The following is a 22,677-nucleotide window of genomic DNA, read 5'->3' as shown; positions in this document are numbered from 1 at the left end:
CTCCAGAGGGAGGTATGTCCCTGGGGATGGAGCAGGTTCACGAGAACGATGGGTTCTTATTTACCCTCTGGGGCGTGAGGGTGGGAATGGGGACCAGATCCCGCCTCCTGTCCTGTCTCTGGGTGAAGACGGCCTGTATTAAAGATGCTGCACTCCTCCGTCTCCTTTGGTCCTTGTCACCTTCTACCTGTTGTTGAGCTGCTGTCTCACCCCGCACCCCTGTCTTTCCCCTACCCGCCCCCCCCCCCCCATGTCCCTGGGGAGGAAGTGAGGGAGGGCGGGGGCTCCTGGGCCCTTTCTGGCCTCCTTGGGGAGAGGGATGAAGCAGCAGCCGCAATCTGGGCCTGGACCTCAACCTGGCCTTTCTCTTCTGACTCATGAGTCGGGGAGCGAGGCAGGGGCTCCCCGCTGGGAGTCCCCTTCCCCAAGTGGGCACCATGCCCCTTTGCAGATGAGCAAGCTCCTCTGAGGGGCAGGTTCTTTGCTTGGCGTCCCAGTGCCTGAGCCCCAGGTCTCAGATTCCAGAAACTTCTTAGCCTGAAAGTCCAAGTAAGGACATTGGTCTTGAGGGCAAGTTGCATAGCAAGGCTGGGCTGGAGAGCAACTCAGCAGTACAGGGCCACAGGCTGCTCAGGCTGGTTAGAGAGCCCCTGGAGGTGGGGCTGGGAGAGGAGAACCGGGAGGTGGGGAGAAATGGGCAGTCATGCAAATTCAGGGAAAGATTGCTGATGGCCAGAGAACGGGAGGTGGGAGGGGTTGGCGGTTGGTAACAGCAGAACAAGATCTGTTAGAAGCAAAAAAAAAAAAGGGGGGAAAAGGGAGAGGGACCTTGAGTGTCACACAGAAACAAGGAGAGACCACAGAGGGTTCAGCTGGACACAACAGGGCCAGACCACGGGTGGGGACAGACTCAGATTTCAGAAATGGGGCAGAGTTCAGAGGAGAAAGGACAAGGCGGGAGGGGCGGGGGGGGCGGGGGACCCTCACCCACGCAGACGTGGAGGCCTGGAGTAGAAGGCACGGCTGGAGACTGGCTTCGCCCCTCGGGGCCGGCGCTGCTGGGGTCCCCAGGTCCCTGCCCCCCATGCCTGTACCAGGGACTGGCACACCATGGTACAGGGTTGGGAGACGGGGCCTTGAGGAGAGGAGCCCGCTCGTCCAGGGAAGCCGCCCCGGGATCAGCCCGGCTCTGGCTTTTACCCGGCGAGGGCGGGGATTCCTGCCAGAGGAAGTGGGGCCACATCAAAGAGGGCAGGAAGGGGCAGGGACAGGTCACAAGGGGGCACCGCCCGCATTTCAGCCTGCAAGCCCGCCCCACCCCTGCTGGAGGGCTGGGGACCCTGAGGGGCTGAGGCTGCTGGGGAGCCCCCTCCCCCTGCAGGTGCTTCCGTTCAGGGTGGGGCCTCCATGTTTACAACAACAACAGCCCGGCTCCCCTGTTTCCTCCCAGCGGTCGTTGGGGCGTCTCCTGGCACCCCACCATGTCAGGCTGCCTAGTCACGGGCGGGGCGGGCGCCTCTGGTGGGCCTGTGGGTCACAAAGACCCAGAAGAGAACTCTGGGCCCGACAGTTCTCTTGCGTGAGGAGTGGGACCGCCCCGGGGCAGCTGGAGATGCAATTCCTACCTTGGATCACAACTTGGGTGCTTCTGCCCTCTGCCCACCTCCCTCCCCTCCCTCCCTCTGCCTGCCTGTGCCCACCAGCCCAGCCCCTCCTCTGAGCCTGTGCCCTGGCTGTGTCCTGCACCTGGAGCACTGCCCCAGGTTCCCCCTGCCTCCTGCCCCCACCCCGCCCCGACTCCGTAGCCTCTAAAGCTCACTAACCTCTTTCCACTTGGCCAAACCTCCGACCCTCCAATCACCCTTCCCTGCTTTGTCTACGTGGACAGGTAAGTCCTATTTCTGATCTATTCGTGGGTTTATTGTACAAGTTCTATACTACGTTGCCTGTTTATCTGTTGAGCACCGGAATCCAAGCTCCGAGAGGGCAGGAATGCCTGCATCCCCAGGGCGTGGAGTAAGTTGTGACTGCTCCATACAGGTTTAGGTTCGTGAATGAATGAATTTTGAACTTAAATCCCCACCTTCTCACAGGGTGGGTTTGAACAAGACACAATAACAGGAAGCAGTGAACTGGGGCAGAAACCTCCAAACAAACATTAAGACCACAGGCCCTGCTCTGAATTCCAGCCCTGCTGCTCATCAGCTGCGTGACCTTGTGCAGGCGACCCCTCACCCCCAACCACAGAGCCTCAGTTGCCTAATCTGTAAAATGGGTTCATCCACCCTGCCCCCATTGGGAGGATGAACTGTGGTCACGTGTGTTAATAGGGTGGAACCAGTTCGGTAAGTGATATTAGGGAAGTGACTGCCCAAGCCCGGAGTCTGTTAGAGAAGGGGGCCGGGGGTACTCAGTATAGCCGGCCCTGGGCCCTTTGTTCCTTGGGGCAGGTCCCAGGACAAGAGTCTTTGGCAGGTGGCCCCAGAGGTATGACGTGGTGTGGAATCCTGGGCCTGTCACGGGATCTTGAGTTTATTTTCGCATGCTTCTGGAATGTTCTGTTGCATACCTCTAATAGGAGGCCCCAGTAACAGGGAAATTAGCTCCAGGCAGTTTCATAGCAGGGCCCTGGGTTTACAAGGACAACAGGTGTCAGGCCATGACCTGAAAACAGGGCAGATCGGGTGTGTCCTGATGTAGGCGGCCCCGCAGCTATTGTCGCGGCCGCAGGAGAACCTGCCCGGCCACCCTGGCCAGGCTGTTGCAGCCCGTGGTGTCTTAGGAGAGCAGGACCCAGCGATGTGGATTGTGTTGGGACCTCGGGTCCTGTAACAGGACCTGCTGGTTGCAGTACCCAGTTACCTTAGGGTCCATCGGCTTTATTTGTGTAGCAGGCACCTGCACTCATTGAACTGGTCCCCAGGACTGAGGCAATCGAATGGAGTGGCTTCTGTGTGTGTATTTCAGTGCTGCCCTGAGCCCGCCGTGGGGAAACTGAGGACTAACATTATAGGGGGTCCAGCTTTGTCACTTGTTATAACAGACCTACAGATTGCTTCAGGGGAAGGGGGGTAGTTTCTGCTGGAACGTTCTAGCAGGACACCGACGCCGTTCTACAAGAATTTAGGGGCATATCAAACCAGCCAGGTCACTCATTATTGCCTTCTTCATTCTACAAATACATACAGTGGGGCCTTGACTTACGAGTTTGATTCGTTCGGAGACCGAGCTCGTTAAGGAGCTCGTTAACTCAAATTACTCTATCAACTCAATGCAAAAAATCGGCGGAGAGACAGCTGGTATCTCAAAAAACTCGTTAGTCGGGACACTCGTAAGTCAAGGCCCCACTGTACTGTGCTGGGGTATGGGAGGGCATTGAGGGGAGCAGTGTGCCCTGTGCCAAACCTTTGCTTTGCTGAAGCCTCTCTCCTGAGCTAGGCACAATTATCCCCATTTTACAGGCAAAGAAATCAAGGCCTGCCCTGGCCGATTTGGCTCAATGGATAGAGCATCCGCCTCTGGACCGAAGAGTCAGTCCCAGGTTCGATTCCGGTCAAGGGCACATGCCTGGGTTGCAGGCTCAGTCCAACGTGCAGGAGGCAGCCAATCAATGATTCCCTCTCATCACTGATGTTTCTCTCTTACTCTCCCTTCCTCTCTGAAATAAACATATATTTTTAAAAAAGAAGAAAAATCAGTTCTCACAGAAGCCAGCCTGAAAGAGGCAGGATTTGATTTTGAACTCGGGTGTGATTGCCTCTTGGGCTCGGTAGGGGGCTCTATAGTGTAGCTGCAGTGGGGAGGGGTGGATGGCAAGGTGGCCATGCCGGGCGCACAGCTCAGAGCTGCCTGGCCTTGTATGTTACACAGACCCCAGGGCGGCGGCGGCTGAGCAGCTGTTCAGTTGGTTAAATACTCTGCTTGAACGGTCTTGAGGTCGGAACAAGGGGCCCCACGTTCTCGTTTGGCACGGGGCCCAGCAGACTAGGAACCGGTCCTGCCGTGGGCTTTCTATTGCTTTTGATTGGCCCCTTGGGATGTGATAACAGGACCCCAGGGGATCTGGTGGGCACAGACATCCTTAGAGCAGGACCCTGGGGATGCCAGAGGACACCGCCAGCGATGCTGTGAATGGCGCTGAACACACAGAGGAGCCCGGGGCGCCTGGAAGGGACTCCCAGGGAGCATTCAGGGGCCAGGACCCTCAGGGCTTTTTCTTTTATAGCAGGAAGGAGGGAAGTTATGGGGGGATGTTTCAGGCTAAACCCTGGGTCCATTCTCACTGGAGGGAGAGCAGATCAGAAAGGGGCCAGTCCCACAGGGGCAAAGGAGGGCGTCCTGGGTGCCTGTGGTAGGCTGGACGCGGGTCCCCCATGGAGGTCTCTGCCCTAATTCCCCAAAACCTGTGCATGTGAGAGCTTATATGATAAAAGGGACTTGGCAGCCCTAGCTGGTTTGGCTCAGTGGATAGAGCATTGGCCTATGGACTGAGGGGTCCCCGGTTCAATTCCAGTCAAGGGCACATGCCCAGGTTTTGGGCTCCATCCCCAGAAGAGGGGTGCAGGAGGCAGCCAATTGATGATTCTCTCTCATCATTGATGTTTCCATCTCCCTCTCCCTACCTCTCTGAAATCAATAAAAATATTTTTTTTTAAAAAGGGACTTGGGCCCTAACCGGTTTGGCTCAGTGGATAGAGCGTCAGCCAGCGGACTCAAGGGTCCCAGGTTCGATTCCGGTCAAGGGCATGTACCTTGGTTGCGGGCACATCCCCAGTGGGGGGTGTGCAGGAGGCAGCTGATCAATGTTTCTCTCTCATCGATGTTTCTAACTCTCTATCCCTCTCCCTTCCTCTCTGTTAAAAATCAATAAAATATATTTAAAAAAAAAAAAAAAGGGGACTTGGGCCCTATTCAGTTTGGCTCAATGGATAGAGCATCAGCCTGCAGACTGAAGGGCCTCGGGTTTGATTCTGGTCAAGGGCACATGCCCGGGTTGCAGGCTCGATCCCCAGTGAGGGGCGTGCAGGAGGCAGCCGATCAGTGATTTTCTGTCATCATTGATGTTTCAATCTCTCTCCCTCTCCCGTCCTCCCTCTGAAGTCAATAAAAATATATTTACTTAAAAAAAGAAGGGCACTTGGCAGATGGGATTAAGTTCAGGATCTTGAATTGGGAAAATAATCCTGGATCATGACAAAGGGTCCTTATAAGAGGAAGTGGAAGGATCAGAGTCAGAGAGACATAAGGAAGGGTGCAGGGTCAGAGAGGACAGGAGGTGCTGGTGCTGACGGTGGAGGATGGTGCCAGTAGCCAAGGGATGCGGGTGGCCTGAGCAGCGGGGAAAGGCAAAGGAAAGGATTCCCCCCTGGAGCTGCCGGAAGGAGCCAGCCCTGTGGACCATGTTGGACTTCTGGTCTCCAGACCTGAGAGACAATACAACTGTATTGTTTTAAGCCACTTTGTTTGTGGTGCTGGGTTACGGCAGCCACAGGGCACTAATACACCGATCCCAGGCCGTGTAGATGGATGGCGGCTGAAGCAGGACCCCAAGCCTGCAGAGGAATTTTCCCAGACCCCCTGGCCACTTTTGTGGTTGTGAGGACACACGAGCAGGCCCTGTTGTAGCAGGACCCTAAAGGCTTCATGGCAGGGCTCGGGCTGGGTAGCTCAGTTGGTTAGAGCATCGTCCCGATGCACCAAGGTTTGGGGTTTAATCCCTGATCAGGACACACACAAGAAGCAACCAATGAAAGAGCAGAACGATTCGATGTTTCTCTCTTTCTCTCTTAAATCTGTAAATTATTTTTATTTTTATTTTCTTAAAGGGAGGTGGTCAGTCTTTATAATATTTCATTGGTTGTATCTTTTTAAAAAAATATATTTTATTGACTTTTTACAGAGAGGAAGGGAGAGGGATAGAGAGTTAGAACCATCAATGAGAGAGAAGCATCCATCAGCTGCCTCCTGCACACCCCCCACTGTGGATGTGTCTGCAACCAAGGTACATGCCCTTGACTGGAATCGAACCTGGGACCCTTCAGTCCGCAGGGCGACGCTCTATCCACTGAGCCAAACCAGTTAGGACTATAAATTTGTTTTAAATAAAAGACTTCATGGCCCTAACCGGTTTGGCTCAGTGGATAGAGCGTCGGCCTGTGGACTGAAGGGTCCCAGGTTCGATTCCGGTCAAGGGCATGTACCTTGGTTGTGGGCACATCCCTACTGGGGGGTGTGCAGGAGGCAGCTGATCGATCTCTCTCACCGATGTTTCTAACTCTCTATCCCTCTCCCTTGTTCTCCGTAAAAAATCAATAAAATATATTTTTAAAAAAAATAAATAAAATAAAAGACTTCCTGGTAGGTCTAAGAGGCATTCTACTAGGTTCCAGGCAGTGCTTAGAGGGGACACCCTGAGGCCATTTGGTGACCCTCAAGGCTACACGAGGGAAGACTGTGTCCATTTTAGTAGGACCCAGGGGGTCTTCTGAGTGTCCAGGGTCCTTGGACATTTTCTCAGGAACCAAAGGACTTCGGCAGAGGGCGCAGTGGTGGAGTAGGGTCTGTCTGAACGGTGTCCAGGTGACCGCTGATGGGGCATTGCAGCAGGACCTGGGACACCCAGACATGGGTAAAGCAGGACCTGAAGGACAGTGGAGGGTTATAGCAGGACCTGGGGCCACTGGGAAGGCCCGGGACGGTGCACTAGGGCTCTGGGTGTGTGGGGGGCGGGAGGCCAAGGACTGGTCCCCAGGGCTCTCCTGCGATTGGTTCAGGGTCCTGGTCAATAGAGCAGAATCCTAGGGGGTATTTTAACCAATCGAGAAAGGACCCGGAGCATCTGAAGGGGATGCACAGAGCCATGGAGAGGGACCTCAGGGCCCTTTTTAGTGGGGTCTCAGGTCCCCTACGGTGGGGACCTTGGAATGAGGGAAAGCAATCTAGCTAGACGGGCGGGGGTTCCTGGGAAAGTGATGGTTTCCTGCTGGCTAGGGGGGCCATAGCAGGTCCTGGGGGCTCTGTCTGATCGATTCTATTTTTCTGTCTATCGATTTTGCTATCTGTCTGTCTATCTGTTTTGTGTGTCTGTCTATCTCTATTTTCCAATTTTCCATCTCTCCATCCATCCATCTGACTCCTTGTCCATCTGTGTATTTATTTATTTATTTATTTTCATCCCACAAGAAGCCATAACTTTATTAATGATAGAAACAGTACAAATTTCAAACCAAGCTGCAGTAACTCTTTTGAAACACACAAAAAAGGGTCTTCCTTTTTAGATGGTTACATTGTTAATTCCATAATAGCATTTACAATATCATTACTGTTGTTCTTCAGGGCTCGGACTGCCTTTGCTCTTGACACATTTGCTTGTGACATGACCAATTCTATGTCCTTAACTTCCACACCTGTTTCGTCAGCCCCTTCCTCTTCACGCTCCTCTTGTACAGTTGGAGTCTGTGTGTTTTCTTGAATGTTTGAGACAGCTTCACCTTGAACTTTGAATTTCTCAGCAGCTGCTAGCTGTGCTTGCTGAGATAAATCCTCAATCTTGGCTTCACCAAAAACTATGTAGGTATCTGAAGCAGGGCTCTTGTAGACATCTGGTTTTGTGATGACAAAGAGGATATTCTTAGATTTCCATATAGTGACCCTAGTAACCCCTGTAACCTGTCGAAGACCCAGTTTGGACATAGCCTTCCGTGCCTTCTTTTCACTCCGGCTCTGTTTTGCTTTACTGACTGGTTCTTCATCGATTTCAGCCGCCGCCGCCAGCTGGGCTTGTTGTGTGGTTCCTGTGTGGAATCTTGTTCTTCGAGCTCTGGTACCGATTCATCACTGTCAGATTCTGTTCCAGACCCTGTCTCAGCCTGGGGCTGTGGCAACTCCTGCTCCGTAGCAGGGACGGTTTCTGTGGCTTCCCCGGGCATTTTGTGCGGGGAACGAGGAACCAAGATGGCGGCAGAAAGAGCTGTGTATTTATTTTTTTAAATATATACTTTTGATTGGCCCATTGGGACATGATAACAAAGGAAGGGAGAGGGAGAGAGAGATAGAAACATCAATGATGACAGAGAATCATTGATCGGCTGCCTCCTGCACACCCCACACTGGGGATCGAGCCCCCAACCCGGGCATGTGCCCAGACCCGGAATCGAACTGTGACCTCCTGGTTCATAGGTCGATGTTCAACCACTGAGCCACACCAGCCGGGCGTCTGTGTATTTATTATCTATCTGTCTGCTTAGCTACCTGACACTCTGTGTCTGTCTGTCCATCATTCGTGGGGAGGTTCTGGATAAGGCGAGACCTGGTGAGGGACAATAATCAACCGAGAGAAGCCAGGGGTGGGTGTGGGGGGCGTGGCTCAGCTTTACAACAGAAGCTGAAGGGCAGGGACAGGGCCTGGGGCTGAAGGCCCCAGAGGCTGGTTCTCTGAGGGCTCAGGACTCGTTTGGGAGGATCCCAGGGACAGAGGGACGGACTCCTCTGGGGACATTAGTGGAGCCTTTACAGACATTGTTGCTGGGCCTCAGGACACTGTACTTTCGGGGACCCAAGGAGCCCGGGGTGGAGGCCTGAGATTATCAACGACCCAGGGCAGGGCGGAGTCCTCTGGTGACAGCCCTGCAGGACTCAGGCAGTGAGTTCACCCTGCTTATTACAGCAGAGCTGGGGGGCGGGGGGGGGGGGGGGGGCGGCCAGGGCGTGCAGCAGGTGCTGGGACAGACCACCTTTTGCTGTTGTTGTTAATCCTCATGTGAGGAAATTGAGTTTTAAAGAGAGTGGAGCCCTGACCAGTTTGGCTCAGTGGATAGAGCGTCGGCCTGCAGACTCAAGGGACCCGGGTTCGATTCCGGTCAAGGGCATGTACCTTGGTTTCGGGCACATCCCCAGTGGGGAGTGTGCAGGAGGCAGCTGATTGATGTTTCTCTCTCATCGATGTTTCTAACTCTCTATCTCTCTCCCTTCCTCTCTGTAAAAAAATCAATAAAATATATTTTTTTAAAAAGAGAGTGGAAAGGAGGAAGGGAGGAGGAGAGAGAAAGAGAGAGAGAGAGAGACATTGATTTGTTGTTCGATTTATTTTTCATTCACTGATTGCTCCTTGTATGTGCCCTGACTGGGGGTCAAACCCGCAACCTCGGTGTATCAAGATGACACTCTAACCAACTGAGCTGGACTTCATCTGCTACATCAGCCCTTCCTGCTTCTCCATCCTGCCTGACTTCGGACTTCTCAGCTGCAACTCTTTCCTGAGTCCCGTGCCTGCCCACCACCCCTATCAGAGTTTAGACTCAGCAAACCTCCACAATCATGTGAGCCAATTCCTTAGAGTCTCTTTCTATATATATGTATATACACTTCCTGTTGGTTCTGTTTCTATGGAGAACCTTGACCAGTACATCATATGACCTAGCAATTCCATTTCTGGGTACGTGCCCCAAAGAATTGAAAACAGCTATTAAAAACAAAGCAAAACATGTATCTAAATGTTCACAGAAGCATCTCTCTCTATAAATAAAAGGCTAATATGCAAAGTGTCTCCTCAGGAGTTCGACCGGGAGACCGGGAGTTCCATCGCTCACTATGACGTGCGCTGACCACCAGGGGGCAGCGTGGAATGAAGGAAGGCTCCGGCTGCCAGCCAGAAGGCCCCCATGGGCCCTGGTCGCCCACCAGGCCTCTAGTTATTTATAATAGCCCCAAAGTTGTAAACAACCCACACGGCCATCAACGGATTTATGGATTAACAAAAGGTGATAGATCCATTCAATGGAATATTATTCACCCATAAAAAGGAATGAAGTTCTGCCCTAGGCAGCATGGCTCAGTGGATAGAGCATCAGCCTATGGACCAAAGGGTCCCGGGTTTGATTCCAGTCAAGGGCACATACCTCGGTTGCAGGGTTCTCCCCAGCCCATTCCTGGTCGGGACTCATGCAGGAGGCAACCAGTTGATGTGTTTCTCTCACATTGATATTGCCCTCTGTCTTTCCCTCTCTCTTCCACTCTCTCTAAAAATCAATGAAAAATATCCTTGGGTGAGGATTAAAAAAAAAAAAAGAAGAAATGAAATTCTGACACATGCTACAACATGGATGAAACTCAAAAACATTATGCTAAGTAAAGAAACCAAGCCTGGCCGGCGTGGCTCAGTGATTGAGCGGCAACCTATGAACCAGGAGGTCACAGTTTGATTCCCAGTCAAGGCGCATGCCCGGATTTCGGGCTCGATCCCCAGTGTGGGGTGGGCAGGAGGCACCCGATCAATGATTCTCTCTCATCATTGATGTTTCTATCTCTCTCTTCCTTTCCCTTCCTCTCTGAAACCAATAAAAAATATATTTCTTTTTTAAATATATTTTATTGATTTTTTTTACAGAGAGGAAGGGAGAGGGATAGAGAGTTAGAAACATTGATGAGAGAGAAACATCGATCAGCTGCCTCCTGCACATCTCCTACTGGGGATGTGCCCGCAACCAAGGTACATGCCCTTGGCCGGAATCGAACCTGGGACCCTTAAGTCCGCAGGCCGACGCTCTATTCACTGAGCCAAACCGGTTAGGGCAATAAAAAATATATTTCTTGCCCTAACCGGTTTGGCTCAATGGATAGAGCGTTGGCCTGGGGACTCGATGGTCCCAGGTTCGATTCCGGTCAAGGACATGTACCCTGGTTGTGGGCACATCCCCAGTAGGGAGTGTGCAGGAGGCAGCTGATCAATGTTCCTCTCTCATCGATGTTTCTAACTCTCTATCCTTCTCCCTTTTTCTCTGTAAGAAATCAATAAAATATATTTTAAATATATATATTTCTTTTTTATTTTATTTTTATTATTATTTTAAATATATTTTAATTGATTTCAGAGAGGAAGGGAAAGGAAGAGAGAGATAGAGCCTACAACCCGGGCATGCGCCCTGTCCGGGTATTAAACTGTGACCTCCTGGTTCACAGGTCGACGGTCAACCGCTAAGCCACACTGGTGAGGCTATATTTCCTTTTTTTAAAAAGAAAGAAATCAGACACAAAAGGCTATGCTATTGGAGGGTCTCATTTCCATGAAATGGCCAGAATAAGTAGATCCACAGACGCAGAGAGCAGGTTAATGGTCACCAGGGCTGGGGGGTGGGGGTGGGGGAGGGGAGGCGGGGCTGCTTGCTGTGTGGGTCTCCTTTTTGGGGTGGTGGTTCCAATTGTGAATGCAGTAAATGTCATTAAATGGGAAGTCATTTTTTCTTTTGGCAAGAGAAAACAACCAAACTTCACACGTACATCCGTATGGGAACCCCACATACATGAGAGAGTCAGGGACCCACAGGCAGGAGAAGTTCCATTAAATGGTAAATCTTTCGTTTTGTGCATTTCACAATAAAGCAAATGAATGGAGGCATTATCGCGGGCGTGCGGGCCAGAGGCGGGTGACTGGAGCGTTGGTGTGCCTTGGCATCCGTGGGCATTGTTCCAGGACACCCTGCAGATACCCAAGTCCAGAAGCTCAAGTCCTTTATAGAAAAGGGTATAGTGATGTGTATTGGGACTGTGTGCTGAGATCATGTCAGAAGGTATTAAAGATCCAAAGGTGCCCTAGCTGGTTTGGCTCAGTGGATAGAACGTCGGCCTGTGGACTGAAAAGTCCTGGGTTCGATTCCAGTCAAGGGCACATGCCTGGGTTTCGGGCTCTATCCCCAGTTGGGGGCGTGCAGGAGGCGGCCGGTCAATGATTCTCTCTCATCATTGATGTTTCCATCTCTCTTTCCCTCTCCCTTCCTCTCTGAAATCAATAACAATTTTTTTAAAGAAGAAATAAGCTAGCTACAGAATTCATGTCCAGGTTTGCTTTTTTGTGTGTGTTTTTTTTTCCATATATTTTTATTAATTTTAGAGAGGAAAGGAGAGGGAGAGATAGAAACATCAATGATGAGAGGGAATCATTGATCCAATGCCTCCTGCAGGCCCCCCACTGGGGATGGAGCCCACAACCCAGGCACGTGTCCTGACCAGGAATCGAACCTGGGACCCTTCAGTTCGCAGGCCGACATTCTATCCACTGAGCCAAACCAGCTAGGGAAAGGTTTGTGTGTGTGTGTGTGTGTTTTTTAAGTATTTTGTGTAGATTTCAGAGAGGAAAAGAGAAAGAGAAACATCAATAATGAGAGAAAATCATTGATTGGCTGCCTCCTACATGCCCCCCCACTGGGGATTGAGCCTGCAACCCAAGCATGTGCCCTGACCAGGAATCCAACCGTGACCTCCTGGTTAATAGGTCGACGCTCAACCACTGAGCCAAGTCGGCTGGGCTCCTGTCCAGGTTTTACGCACTTGTAGAACAATGGGAAGTGTCTTTTTGCTGATGGGTGACTTTCCAGTTTGTTAACATCTCTGCCAGTTTAGTTTCTGGGCAGATTTCAAGCATTGTTTCCCAGAACCTTATTTTTTGGTTAATCCTCACCCAAGGATATTTTTTCCATTGATTTTTAGAGAGAATAAAAGGGAGGGAGAGAGAGAGAGAGACAGAGAGAAACATTGGTGTGAGAGGCACACATAGACTGGTTGCCTCTCCACGCGCCCTGACCGCGCCCGGGATTGAACCTGCAGCCCAGATACAGGCCCTTGGCAGGGAATCGAACCCGAGACCCTTTCCTGTGTGGGCCGTCGGTCTAACCATTGAGCAACACCAGCCAGGGCCATTTGCTGATTCTTGTCTGTGCCCTGACCCAGAACGAAACCCACAACCTTAGACTTATCTGGACGACGCTCTGAACAGCTGAGCGACCCGGCCAGACCCCCCTTTTGCGGGAAGGGAGTCATCTGGCAGCAGTGGAATCTGAGTGTCCATTTCGCTTTGCATGTGCTGTGCCCGTTCAGTGTCTGATGCATAACTGGACCTTGAGTCAATAAATGTAAAAAAAAAAGAGAGAGAGCTTTGGATCTGTAATGTCTTTATACAAAGTTTTTATTTTACTAATAAAACATTGTCCTAAAACAAAAAATACTGTTTAAAAAAAAAGAAAGAAAAAAAGAAGTGCCGGGCACTTTAACGGGCCTCTCGGGGGAGGGGTTGCAAGGAGGAACTACTGACAGCGGTGTCTGGAGTCAGCCCAGGGGCAGAAGCCGCTGGAGGCCCGGGGGTAAATGAGGTGAGGGGGCCCCGGGAGGGGGGAGGGCCGGGTCCTGGGCTCAGAGGGTGAGTCTGCTCTCAACTTGGTCCTGACATTCGGGCTGGCCGACACCCTCAACATGAAAAAAACAGGGAGCAACAGAGAAACAGATTAAAAAAAAAAAAAAAAAAGGACAAAACCGTTCAAGACAGGCAGAGACAAACACTCGAAGTCTGGGCCCAGGGCCTGGGGTGTGCCCTGCAGCTGGGGGGCGGGGTGCATATTCCCGAGTCGGGGACGGTCTCCGGACAGGATGTGAGAGAGGAACTGGGGTCTCCAGTCACGGGAGCGGCTGGGCTGCAGCGGGCAGGGATCCCGGCTGCGGTGAGCGGAGCGGGGCGCGCACCGAGGGCGGACCGCCTGGGGCCGGGGCTCCTGGGGCCGAGGGCGCAGAGTCCTGGGTCCGAGGGCGGAAAGTCCTGGGTCCGAGGGCGCAGAGTCCTGGGTCCGAGGGTGGAAAGTCCTGGGTTCGAGGGCGGAGCGGCCGGGGGCCCGGGCTCCTGGGTCCGAGGGAGGAGGCGCTGGGCACCCGGACTCCTGGGTCCGAGGGAGGAGGCGCTGGGCACCCAGACTCCTGGATCCGAGGGAGGAGAGTCCGGGGCCCTGGACTCCAGGGTCCGAGGGCGGAGGGTCCTGGGTCCGAGGGTGGGGCGGCTGGGACCCGGGCTCCCGGGTCCGAGGGCGGAGAGTCCCGGGTCCGAGGGCGGAGCGGCGGGGGCCGGGCGGGGCTCCCGGGCCGGGGGCGGGCGGAGGCGGGGCCGGGGCTGGGCACCGAGCTCAGCCTACCCCGCCTCTGTCATTAATTAACCAACAGGCAGCCAATTAAGGGGTGAAAGTTCGCGGAAGCGCCGGGCGCTCATGTCTCCGTCCGCGACGGGGCCCTGAACCCGTTCCCGCAGCGCCCGCGCGGGGGCCGTGGTGGCCGAGCCCCGCGGAGTCGGGGGCGGGCGGGGCGGGGCGGGGGTCCCCGGGAGTCACGCGCCCCCTCCCGCCCCAGATCGCCCTCTCAGGATGCGGGTGCCCCGGCCTCAGCCCTGGGGGCTCTGTCTCCTGCTCGTCCTCCTGCCCCGGACCCTGCGCGCAGGTGAGGGGCGCTCGGCGGGCGGGCGGGGCGGCGGGGGCGCGGAGCCGGGCAGGGAGCGCGGGAGCCGAGTCCCCCCCGGAGCGCGCGTCCCGTCCCCCCGCCGCGTTTCACCTTGTTGACCGCCTTCTCCTCCGCGGCCCGGGGCGTCTGGGCAGCACCTGAGCCCCGATCCAGGTCCCGGTGCCGCTCGGGGTCTGTCCGCCCGTCTCCGGTCTGTCTGTCCCCTCGGTCCGGGTTGCCTTGGCGCTCGGGGTGCCGGCCGCGCTCCCGTCGGGGGCCGCCCGCCCCACCGGCGCCCTCACCTGTCTCCGCAGACGGCCACCGCTCCCTGCTGTACCGCCTGACCGCCTTGTCCTCCCCGGCGCCGGGCAGCCCCGCCTTCTGGGCCACGGGCTGGCTGGGGCCGCAGCAGTACCTGCGCTACAGTGACCTGCGGGGCCAGGCCGAGCCCTTCGGGGCCTGGATCTGGGAGAGCCAGCTGCCCTGGTACTGGGAGAAGGAGACGGCCGACCTGAGGGTCAAGCAGGCTCTCTTCCTCGAGGCCTTCACAGTCCTGGACAAAGGAGGTGAGGGGCGGGGGTCGGACCCCTGGGTCTGAGGGCGGAGGGGCTGGGGGCCTGGACCCCTGGGTCAGAGGGAGGAGGGGCTGGGGGCCTGGACCCCTGGGTCAGAGGGAGGAGGGGCTGGGGGCCTGGACCCCTGGGTCTGAGGGAGGAGGGGCTGGGGGCCTGGACTCCTGGGTCTGAGGGAGGAGGGGGCTGGGGGCCTGGGCTCCTGGGTCAGAGGGAGGAGGGGCCGGGGGCCTCACCCCTGGGCCTGAGGGAGGAGGGGCTGGGGGTTCTGAGTCCTGGATCTGCAGGAGGGGGGCCCTGCTCCTGGGCCCTGCTCACCTGTGGGGGGTACCCCAGGTTCCTACGTTCTGCAGGGCCTGCTGGGCTGTGAGATGGGCCCTGACAACTCCACGGTGGCCGTGGCCACGTTCGCCCTGAACGGCGAGGAGTTCATGAAGTTCGACCCCAAGGCGGGCAACTGGGATGGAGACTGGCCCGAGGCCCGGGCCATCAGTCAGAAGTGGAGGCAGCACGAGGACTCCGTGTGGCAGGAGGGGCACTTCCTGCTGACCTCCTGCCCCCAGCGGCTGCTGGGCCACCTGGAGACCGGTCGCAGCAACCTGGAGTGGAAGGGTGAGCGGCCCCTGCAGGAATCTGATCCCGGATCTCTGCGTCCCCGCGGCCCCACCTTAGGCCCCGTCCTCTTCCCACAGCCTCTTCCCTGGCCTCCCCGCCTCCAGGGCCCTCCCCCCTGCCCCGGCCCATCCCCCACGGGTCCCGAGGGTCTTTCTGTCCCCAGAGGTGACCCGGCCCCTCTCCTGCACACAGCCCTCCTGTGGCTCCCAGAGCCCTGGGGACAGAGCTCCAGGCCCTCAGCCTGGCTTTGGGGCCCCCAAGGGTGTGGCCCCGTCCCTCTCCTGAACCTCACATTTCTCCCTCCGCACCCTCTGCCGGTGGAGTCCCCCAGAGTCCCCTGAGCTCACACCAGCCCCCCCTCTCTTCTCCTCTGTCGCTCTCTGTCCGGTTCCACTGGTGTCACACCCAGGGACATTGTTCCTCTGGTCCATGAGGCTCATTTGCCTTCTGGGGGCTCCCATGATGCCTCCTGTGACCTCCATTGCAGCACATGTCACTCCGAGCTGTAAAGACGGACAGGCCGGGGGGATTCTCAGGGGCCGGAATCAGAGCTCTTTGGTCCCCAGGGTCCCCCCACCCTGCCATCCCAGCTTCCCTCTCGGCCCTCCAGATGGACCACCCTCCACCTGGCAATCAGAGGGACAATTTATCTATCTATTTATTTGTTTAAAATAGATTTTTATTGATTTCAGAGAGGAAGGGAGAGGGACAGAGATAGAAACATCCATGACGAGAGAGAATCATGGATCAGCTGCCTCCTGCACGCCCCCCACTGGGGATCGAGCCTGCAACCCAGGCATGTGTCCTTGACTGGGAATTGAACTGTGACCTCCTGGTTCATTGGTTGACGCTCAACTGTTGAGCCACTCTGGCCGGACTCAATTAATTTCTATATGTGCCCAAGTACCTGCCCTCCAGATCAAGATCTAGGACATTCCAGCACCCCAGGAGACTTTCTTGTGTCCCCTCCAATTCAATTCTCCCCAAGGAGAACAACTCACCTGACTTCTATGGCAATAGTGTTGCCCGCCTTTGAACTTCATACAACTATGCCTGTGTCTTGCTTCTTTCGCTCCAGCTCGTGTCGGGACTCTGTTGTTGAGTGTGTCGGTACTTTTTATTGCTGAGTACTATTCCAGCGCATGCGCCACAACACAGTTTCTCAACCCGTGGCAGCGAGTAAAGCTTCTATGAGCATTTTTGTCCGTGTCCGAGGACGAATCTGTATTTTCATTTATTTTTACTTCATGCCCATGAGTGGAATGGTTAAGTCGTAGTATGTATAGGATTAGCTTTAGTAGGTGGGGCTATGCTTCTTGCAAAGTGGTTGAACCAGTTTCCTACGCCCACCAGCTGTGTGTGTGAATTTCAGTTGCTCCACAGGTTTGCCAGAACTTGATACTGTCTTTCATTTTAATAATTCTAGTGGGTGTGTAGTAGTATCTTGTGACTTCATTTTTCACTAATCAGATAAGTGATTTTTTAAAATATATGTTTTTACCAATTTCAGACAGGAAGGGAGAGGGAGAAAGAGAGAAAAATCAGTGATGAGAGAGAATCACTGATCGGCTGCCTCCTGCGCACCCTCTCTAAAATTGAAAATTACAAATAAAATAAATATGTCCTTTCTCGAAATTATGAAGCTGTTCTCCCGTCTTCTTCTAAAAGACGTTGGTAAATATTTTTCTTATTTGTAAATAGCTTTCGTATTTAGCTACATGATTCATCTCGAGTTAATTCTATGTAATGGTGTGAGGACAGGGGTCAAGGCTCATGGATGTCCAGTTGAACCAGCATCGTTTGTTGACCACCATCCCGTCTTCCCCACTGAATTGCGGTGAGGCCTTTTTCCTAAATTAGGTGTGAATCTGCTTTTAGACACTTTTCCATTCCACTGATCCGTTGGACTGAAATTGAGTCAATAACGTAGATTTGTGGAAAGTTTTGGTATCTAGTAGTTGAGCTTTCCAGCTCTATTGCTTTGGTTATTCTGTGTCATTTGCATTTTTATGTACATTTTTGCTTGTCAATTTCTGCCCAAAAGAAGTCTTGTTGGGGTTTTTATAGTAATTAAATTGTATCTGTAGGTCAATGTGGAGAATCGACATCTTAACATTGCCTTCTAATCCATGGTTTCAGTATATCCCTTTACTTGTTTTGAAGTCCTTTAACTTCTCTGAGTACTAACTGGCAGTTTTCCACGTAGAGGTCTTACACCTCTTTGGATGGATTTATTCCTAAGTACTGACATTTTTTGATGATTCTGTAAATGGTAATTCTAAAAATTTCATTTTCTAATTGTTTGTAGCTAGTTTATAGAAATACCATTGCCTTTTAAAATGTTTTTAAAATATTTTTTATTTATTTTAAATAGATTTTTATTGATTTCAGAACGGAAGGGAGAGGGAGAGATAGAAACATCAATGATGAGAGAGAATCATTGATTGGCTGCCTCCTGCATGCCTCCTACTGGGGATCAAGCCAGCAACCTGGGCATGTGTTCTTGCCTGGAATCAACTGGCAACCTTTTGGGACAAAGCACCAACACGTCCGTCTAAGCCTCCGCCATTTTTTCCCTCTTCCTGGCAACCTTTTGGTGTATGGGACAATGCTCAACCAATTGAGCCACACTGGCCAGGGTGAAATACTATTGATTTTTATATATTTCCCTGTATCCAGAAAAATTTTTGAATTTTCTTATTTCTATTAAATTTGTATAGCTTCTTTTGGATTATGTCATCTTGGACCCATTTTATTTTCTTTTGCAATTTTAATACCGTTTATTTCTTTTTCTTATCTTGTTGCACTGGCTAGGATCCCCAGTACAATGTTGACTAGAGTGGTGATAGTGAACATCATGTATTCTCAAATTCACAAGTAAACTTCACTTGATCATACTGTATTATCTTTCATATAAATGACTTGATTCTTCTACCCTGGCCGGTGGCGCTCAATGGTTAGATGATCAGACTGTGCCCCAAAGGGTCTCAGGTGCAATTCCTGGGTAGGGGCACATACCTAGGTTGCAGGTTGGATCCCTGGCCCCAGCTGGGGTGCATGCCGGAGGCAACCAATTGATATGTCTCTCTCACATTGGTTTCTCTTTCTCTCTCTTCCTCCCTTTCACTCTCTCTAAAAATCAATGGGAAAAATATCCTCGGGTGAGAATTACCAATAAATAAGTAAATAGATTTTTTAAATGACTTGATTCTATCTGTTAATGTGTTTGTTTTTTTAAGGGATTGGAGTCTATTTGCCTGAGAGATATTGGCCTTAAATTCCATTGCTTGTTATGTCCTTGTGAGGTTTTGTTATCACGGTTACCCTGGCTACCATGCTAGGAATAGCTTCCTCTTTTCTCAGTTTCTTGGAAGAATTTGTGTAAGAACAGGATTATTTCTTTCTTAGTTGTTTTGAAGAATTCACCAGTGATGTCATCTGGGCCTGGCATTTTGTTTGTTGAAAAGTTTGAATTTATGGATTGAATTTTTTAAATACTTAGTACCACTCAACTTTTATTGTGTCAGCTTTGGAAAGTTGTATGTCTCAGGGATTTTTCCAGGACATTCAAATGTGCTGGCATGAAATTCTTTTTTTTTTTGGCATGAAATATTTCATAATTCCCTCTTACTATCTTTTTTTTCTCTTTCTTTCTTTCTTTCTTTCTTTCTTTCTTTCTTTCTTTCTTTCTTTCTTTCTTTCCTCCCTCCCTCCCTCCCTCCCTTCCTTCCTTCTCTCTCTCTCTCTCTCTCTTTCTTTCTTTTTTTGTTAGTCCTCACTGGAGGATTTTTCCATTGATTTTAGAGAGGGTGGAAGGGCGAGGGGAGGGAAGGGGTGAGAAGAAAGAGAGAGAGAAACATTGATGTGAGAGAGCCCACATCAGTCACTTGCCTCCCACACTCCCACATGCACCCCAAACGGGGCGGGGAACCTGAAACCCAGGTACGTGCCCTTGACCTGAATCGAACCCGGGACTCTTGGGTTCTCCGGCTGACGCTCTAACCACTGAGCAACCCGGCCAGGGCGCCCTCTTACTATCTTTGTAATGAGTGTAGGTCTGTCTTATTCTCCCTCAGCATTCCACTTTCAGAGTCTGTTGCTCTTTCATTTATTTGTACACAAATCATTTGTCTCTCCCCTTAGAACAGTGGTTCTCAACCTTCCTCATGCCGCGACCCTTTAATACAGTTCCTCCTGTTGTGGTGACCCCCAACCATAAAATTATGTTCGTTGCTACTTCATAACTGTAATTTTGCCACTGTTATGAATCGTCATGTAAATATCTGATCTGCAGGATGTATTTTCATTGTGACAAATTGAACATAATGAAAGCATAGTGATTCATCACAAATACAATCTGTAATTATATATGTGTTTTCCGATGGTCTTAGGCGACCCCTGTGAAAGGGTCGTTCGACTCCCAAAGGGGTCGCGACCCACAGGTTGAGAACCGCTGCCTTGGAGCATAAGCTCCATGAAGGCAGGGACTGTGTCTCTTGTTCAGAGTGCCTGGCGCTGGGGGAGGCACGGATGAGGGCCAGGCACCCTGAGGGCGGGCAGCTGGGTCCCGGTCCCCCTGGGCGGGTCCCTCTCCTGTTACCATCACATTCTCCAGGCGAAGCACCGTGCAGGGCCCGCGGTGGGACCTGCTGAAGGGACTGGAGGCCCATCTGGGTCCCTGTCCAGCCCCGCCCGGGCCTGGCCCTGGGGTCCGAGGGCCGGGTCCGGGGGCTCAGGCCTGTCCGCTGTCCGTCTGCAGAGCCGCCGTCCATGCGCCTGAAGGCCCGGCCCGGCGGCCCCGGCCTCTCGGTGCTCACCTGCAGCGCCTTCTCCTTCTACCCCCCGGAGCTGCAGCTGCGCTTCCTGCGGAACGGGCTGGCCGTGGGCGCCGGCGACAGCAACTTTGGCCCCAACGGCGACGGCTCCTTCCACGCCTGGTCCACGCTGACCGTCCGCAGCGGCGACGAGCACCACTACTGCTGCGTGGTGCAGCACGCGGGGCTGCCGCAGCCCCTCGTCGTGGGCCTGGGTGAGGTCCCGCGGGCGTGGCCTTTTCCTTGGCGTTTCTGCAGCAAACCCCTCCGAGGCTGATCGCCCCCCACCCGCGGCTGCGGGTCCTGCTTGAGTCTCCCCGGCTCGTGCCCCACCCGCTGTCCCTCCTCCCAGAGCTGCCCGCCCGCAGGCTTTACCCTCCCCGGCCTCCCCGACCCCCGGCTGCTGCTCCTGGCCTCCTGTTCACCACGATGGACAGTCCTCCCGGAGTCTGACCACCTTCTGTCCTGCTGCTGCCAGTCCTCACCAAGACCCACCTTTCACTGCCCTGCGTGACCTACTGCTCGGTGCCCCCGCCCCCCCAGTTCTAACACCAGCCCTGCGGCTGCAGGGCCCTCCCCGTGGGACTGAGACCCCTATGCTATGGCTGGTTCTTACCTGGGGGCGTCCTGCCCAGACCCAAGACTTGCACTGGCTGGCCTCTCCTCTGCCCACGCCCAGCCCCTGCCCTGGCTCAGAGGGGCAGAGGGTCCACTGAACACTGACAGCGTTTCTCTGGCCGCAGATTCATCAGCCAAGTCCTTGGTGCCAGTGGTTGGAATCGTCATCGGCTTCTTACTGCTCATGGCAGTGGCTGCAGGAGGAGCTGTGCTGTGGTGGAGGATGAAGAGGGGGCTACCAGGTGGGGGGCAGGGAGAGAGGAGACTCCGAGAGAGAGAGACCCCAAAAAATAGGAGCAGAGATCTAGACAGAGAGAGGTGGGGACGGAGACCTGGAGGAGGGAAACAGACTCAGAGGGGGAGAGAGCAGCTCAGACACACACACACTCACACACACTCAGAGGGGGATAGAATAGCTTAGACTCACACACACTCACACACTCACACACACACACACACACACTCAGCTCAGAGGGGGATAGAATAGCTTAGACTCACACACACTCACACACACACACACACACTCACACACACACTCAGCTCAGAGGGGGATAGAATAGCTTAGACTCACACACACTCACACACTCACACACACACACACACACACACTCACACACACACTCAGCTCAGAGGGGGATAGAGCAGCTCAGGCTCACACACACACACACACACACACACACACTCACACACACACTCAGCTCAGAGGGGGATAGAGTAGCTCAGGCTCACACACACACACACTCACACACACTCAGAGGGGGATAGAGCAGCTCAGACACACACACACACACACACACACACACACACACGGGAGGGGGAGACCCAGGGGTCCCGGAGGCTCTCATGGCCTCCGCCTTTCTCTTTCCTCAGCCCCTTGGATCCTTCTCCGTGGGGATGACCTCGGCTCCCTCCTGCCCACTGGGCCAAGCAAGGATGCTGACTCTTAGGCTGTGACAGCATCCTCAGCAGCTGCCTGACCATCCGCCGCCCTGGCTGTGACCAGCTAATGCAGCCAGGGCTTTCCATGCTGTGAGACCTCCCGGAATCCTGTTATTTCTGAGCCTCCAGAAGGAGTCCTGGGCCTGGTGTCCGCCCTCTGGATTTTTCGTCCTGTGATCAGCCTCAGTATCCCCTCCTAATATATATGGCTCTTTTCCACATTCACACATAACATGAGTTTGGGCCTGAATCGTTGTGTCCTCATCATTTCAACTTTTTCGGGGGTGGAGGGGGAGGCAAGGGCATGGGTGGGGGATATATGGTGTAAGCCCTGGGTTTCCAATCCCCCCTGAGGCCAACATGTTGCCATGGTGGAATCCGCCAGTTATATGCCAAGTCATACAGTTTTCATTCATTAATTTTACAAATATTTACTGAATGCCTACACTGTGCCAGGCATTTTAAAAACTTTTAAAAATGTGTTTCTATTGATTTCAGAGAGAGGGAAGGAGAAGAAAAGAGAGAGAAAGAGAGAGAGAAACATCAATGATGAGAGAGAATCATCCATCGGCTGCCTCTGCACCTACTGGGGATCGAGCCCGCACCTGGGCGTGTGCCCTGACCAGGAATGGAACGGTGATCTCCTGGTTCATGGGTCGCTGTTCAGCCACTGGGCACACCAACCGAGCCATTTTGAGAACTTAAAAAAAAAAAAAAAAGTATTTTAGAGTGGAGAGAAAACAGTTTTTATTTTTAAAAAATCTTTATTGTTGAAATTATTATATATGTTCCCTCCCTCTCCCCCCCCCCCCCCCACATTGACCCCTGTCCTGGGCTTCACCACCCTATCGTCTGTGTCCATGGGTTATGCATAT

The 22,677-nt window shown here is 53.2% G+C and overlaps 1 protein-coding gene and 1 pseudogene across 3 annotated transcripts; one reads left to right on the top strand and one right to left on the bottom strand.

Annotated features, from left to right (window-relative positions):
* The first annotated feature begins 1,499 nt into the window (after positions 1-1,499).
* FCGRT (Fc gamma receptor and transporter) lies at positions 1,500-22,052 on the top strand. Of its 3 annotated transcripts, none has more exons than XM_070402455.1 (7): positions 1,500-1,888; positions 14,158-14,244; positions 14,559-14,810; positions 15,153-15,428; positions 20,191-20,460; positions 20,989-21,105; positions 21,734-22,052. In XM_070402455.1, exons 2-7 carry the CDS (start codon positions 14,172-14,174, stop codon positions 21,808-21,810), a joined length of 1,065 nt encoding a protein of 354 aa, XP_070258556.1. In that variant the 5' UTR covers positions 1,500-1,888; positions 14,158-14,171; the 3' UTR covers positions 21,811-22,052. The 3 variants fall into 3 exon arrangements, with proteins under 3 accessions (XP_070258556.1, XP_070258555.1, XP_070258554.1); XM_070402454.1 differs by lacking the exon at positions 1,500-1,888 and adding an exon at positions 13,073-13,139; XM_070402453.1 differs by lacking the exon at positions 1,500-1,888 and adding an exon at positions 13,401-13,484.
* On the bottom strand, positions 7,174-7,950 carry LOC138999433 (nascent polypeptide-associated complex subunit alpha pseudogene; annotated as a pseudogene).
* Positions 22,053-22,677: the final 625 nt, after the last annotated feature.

The sequence above is a fragment of the Myotis yumanensis genome, unplaced genomic scaffold (assembly GCF_028538775.1).
Source record: "Myotis yumanensis isolate MYYU_CA2020_CCGP unplaced genomic scaffold, mMyoYum1.0.hap1 SCAF_23, whole genome shotgun sequence".
Lineage (NCBI taxonomy): Eukaryota > Metazoa > Chordata > Mammalia > Chiroptera > Vespertilionidae > Myotis > Myotis yumanensis.
The sequence above is the reverse complement of the archived record's forward strand: the minus strand, read 5'-3'. Positions and strand labels throughout refer to the sequence as shown.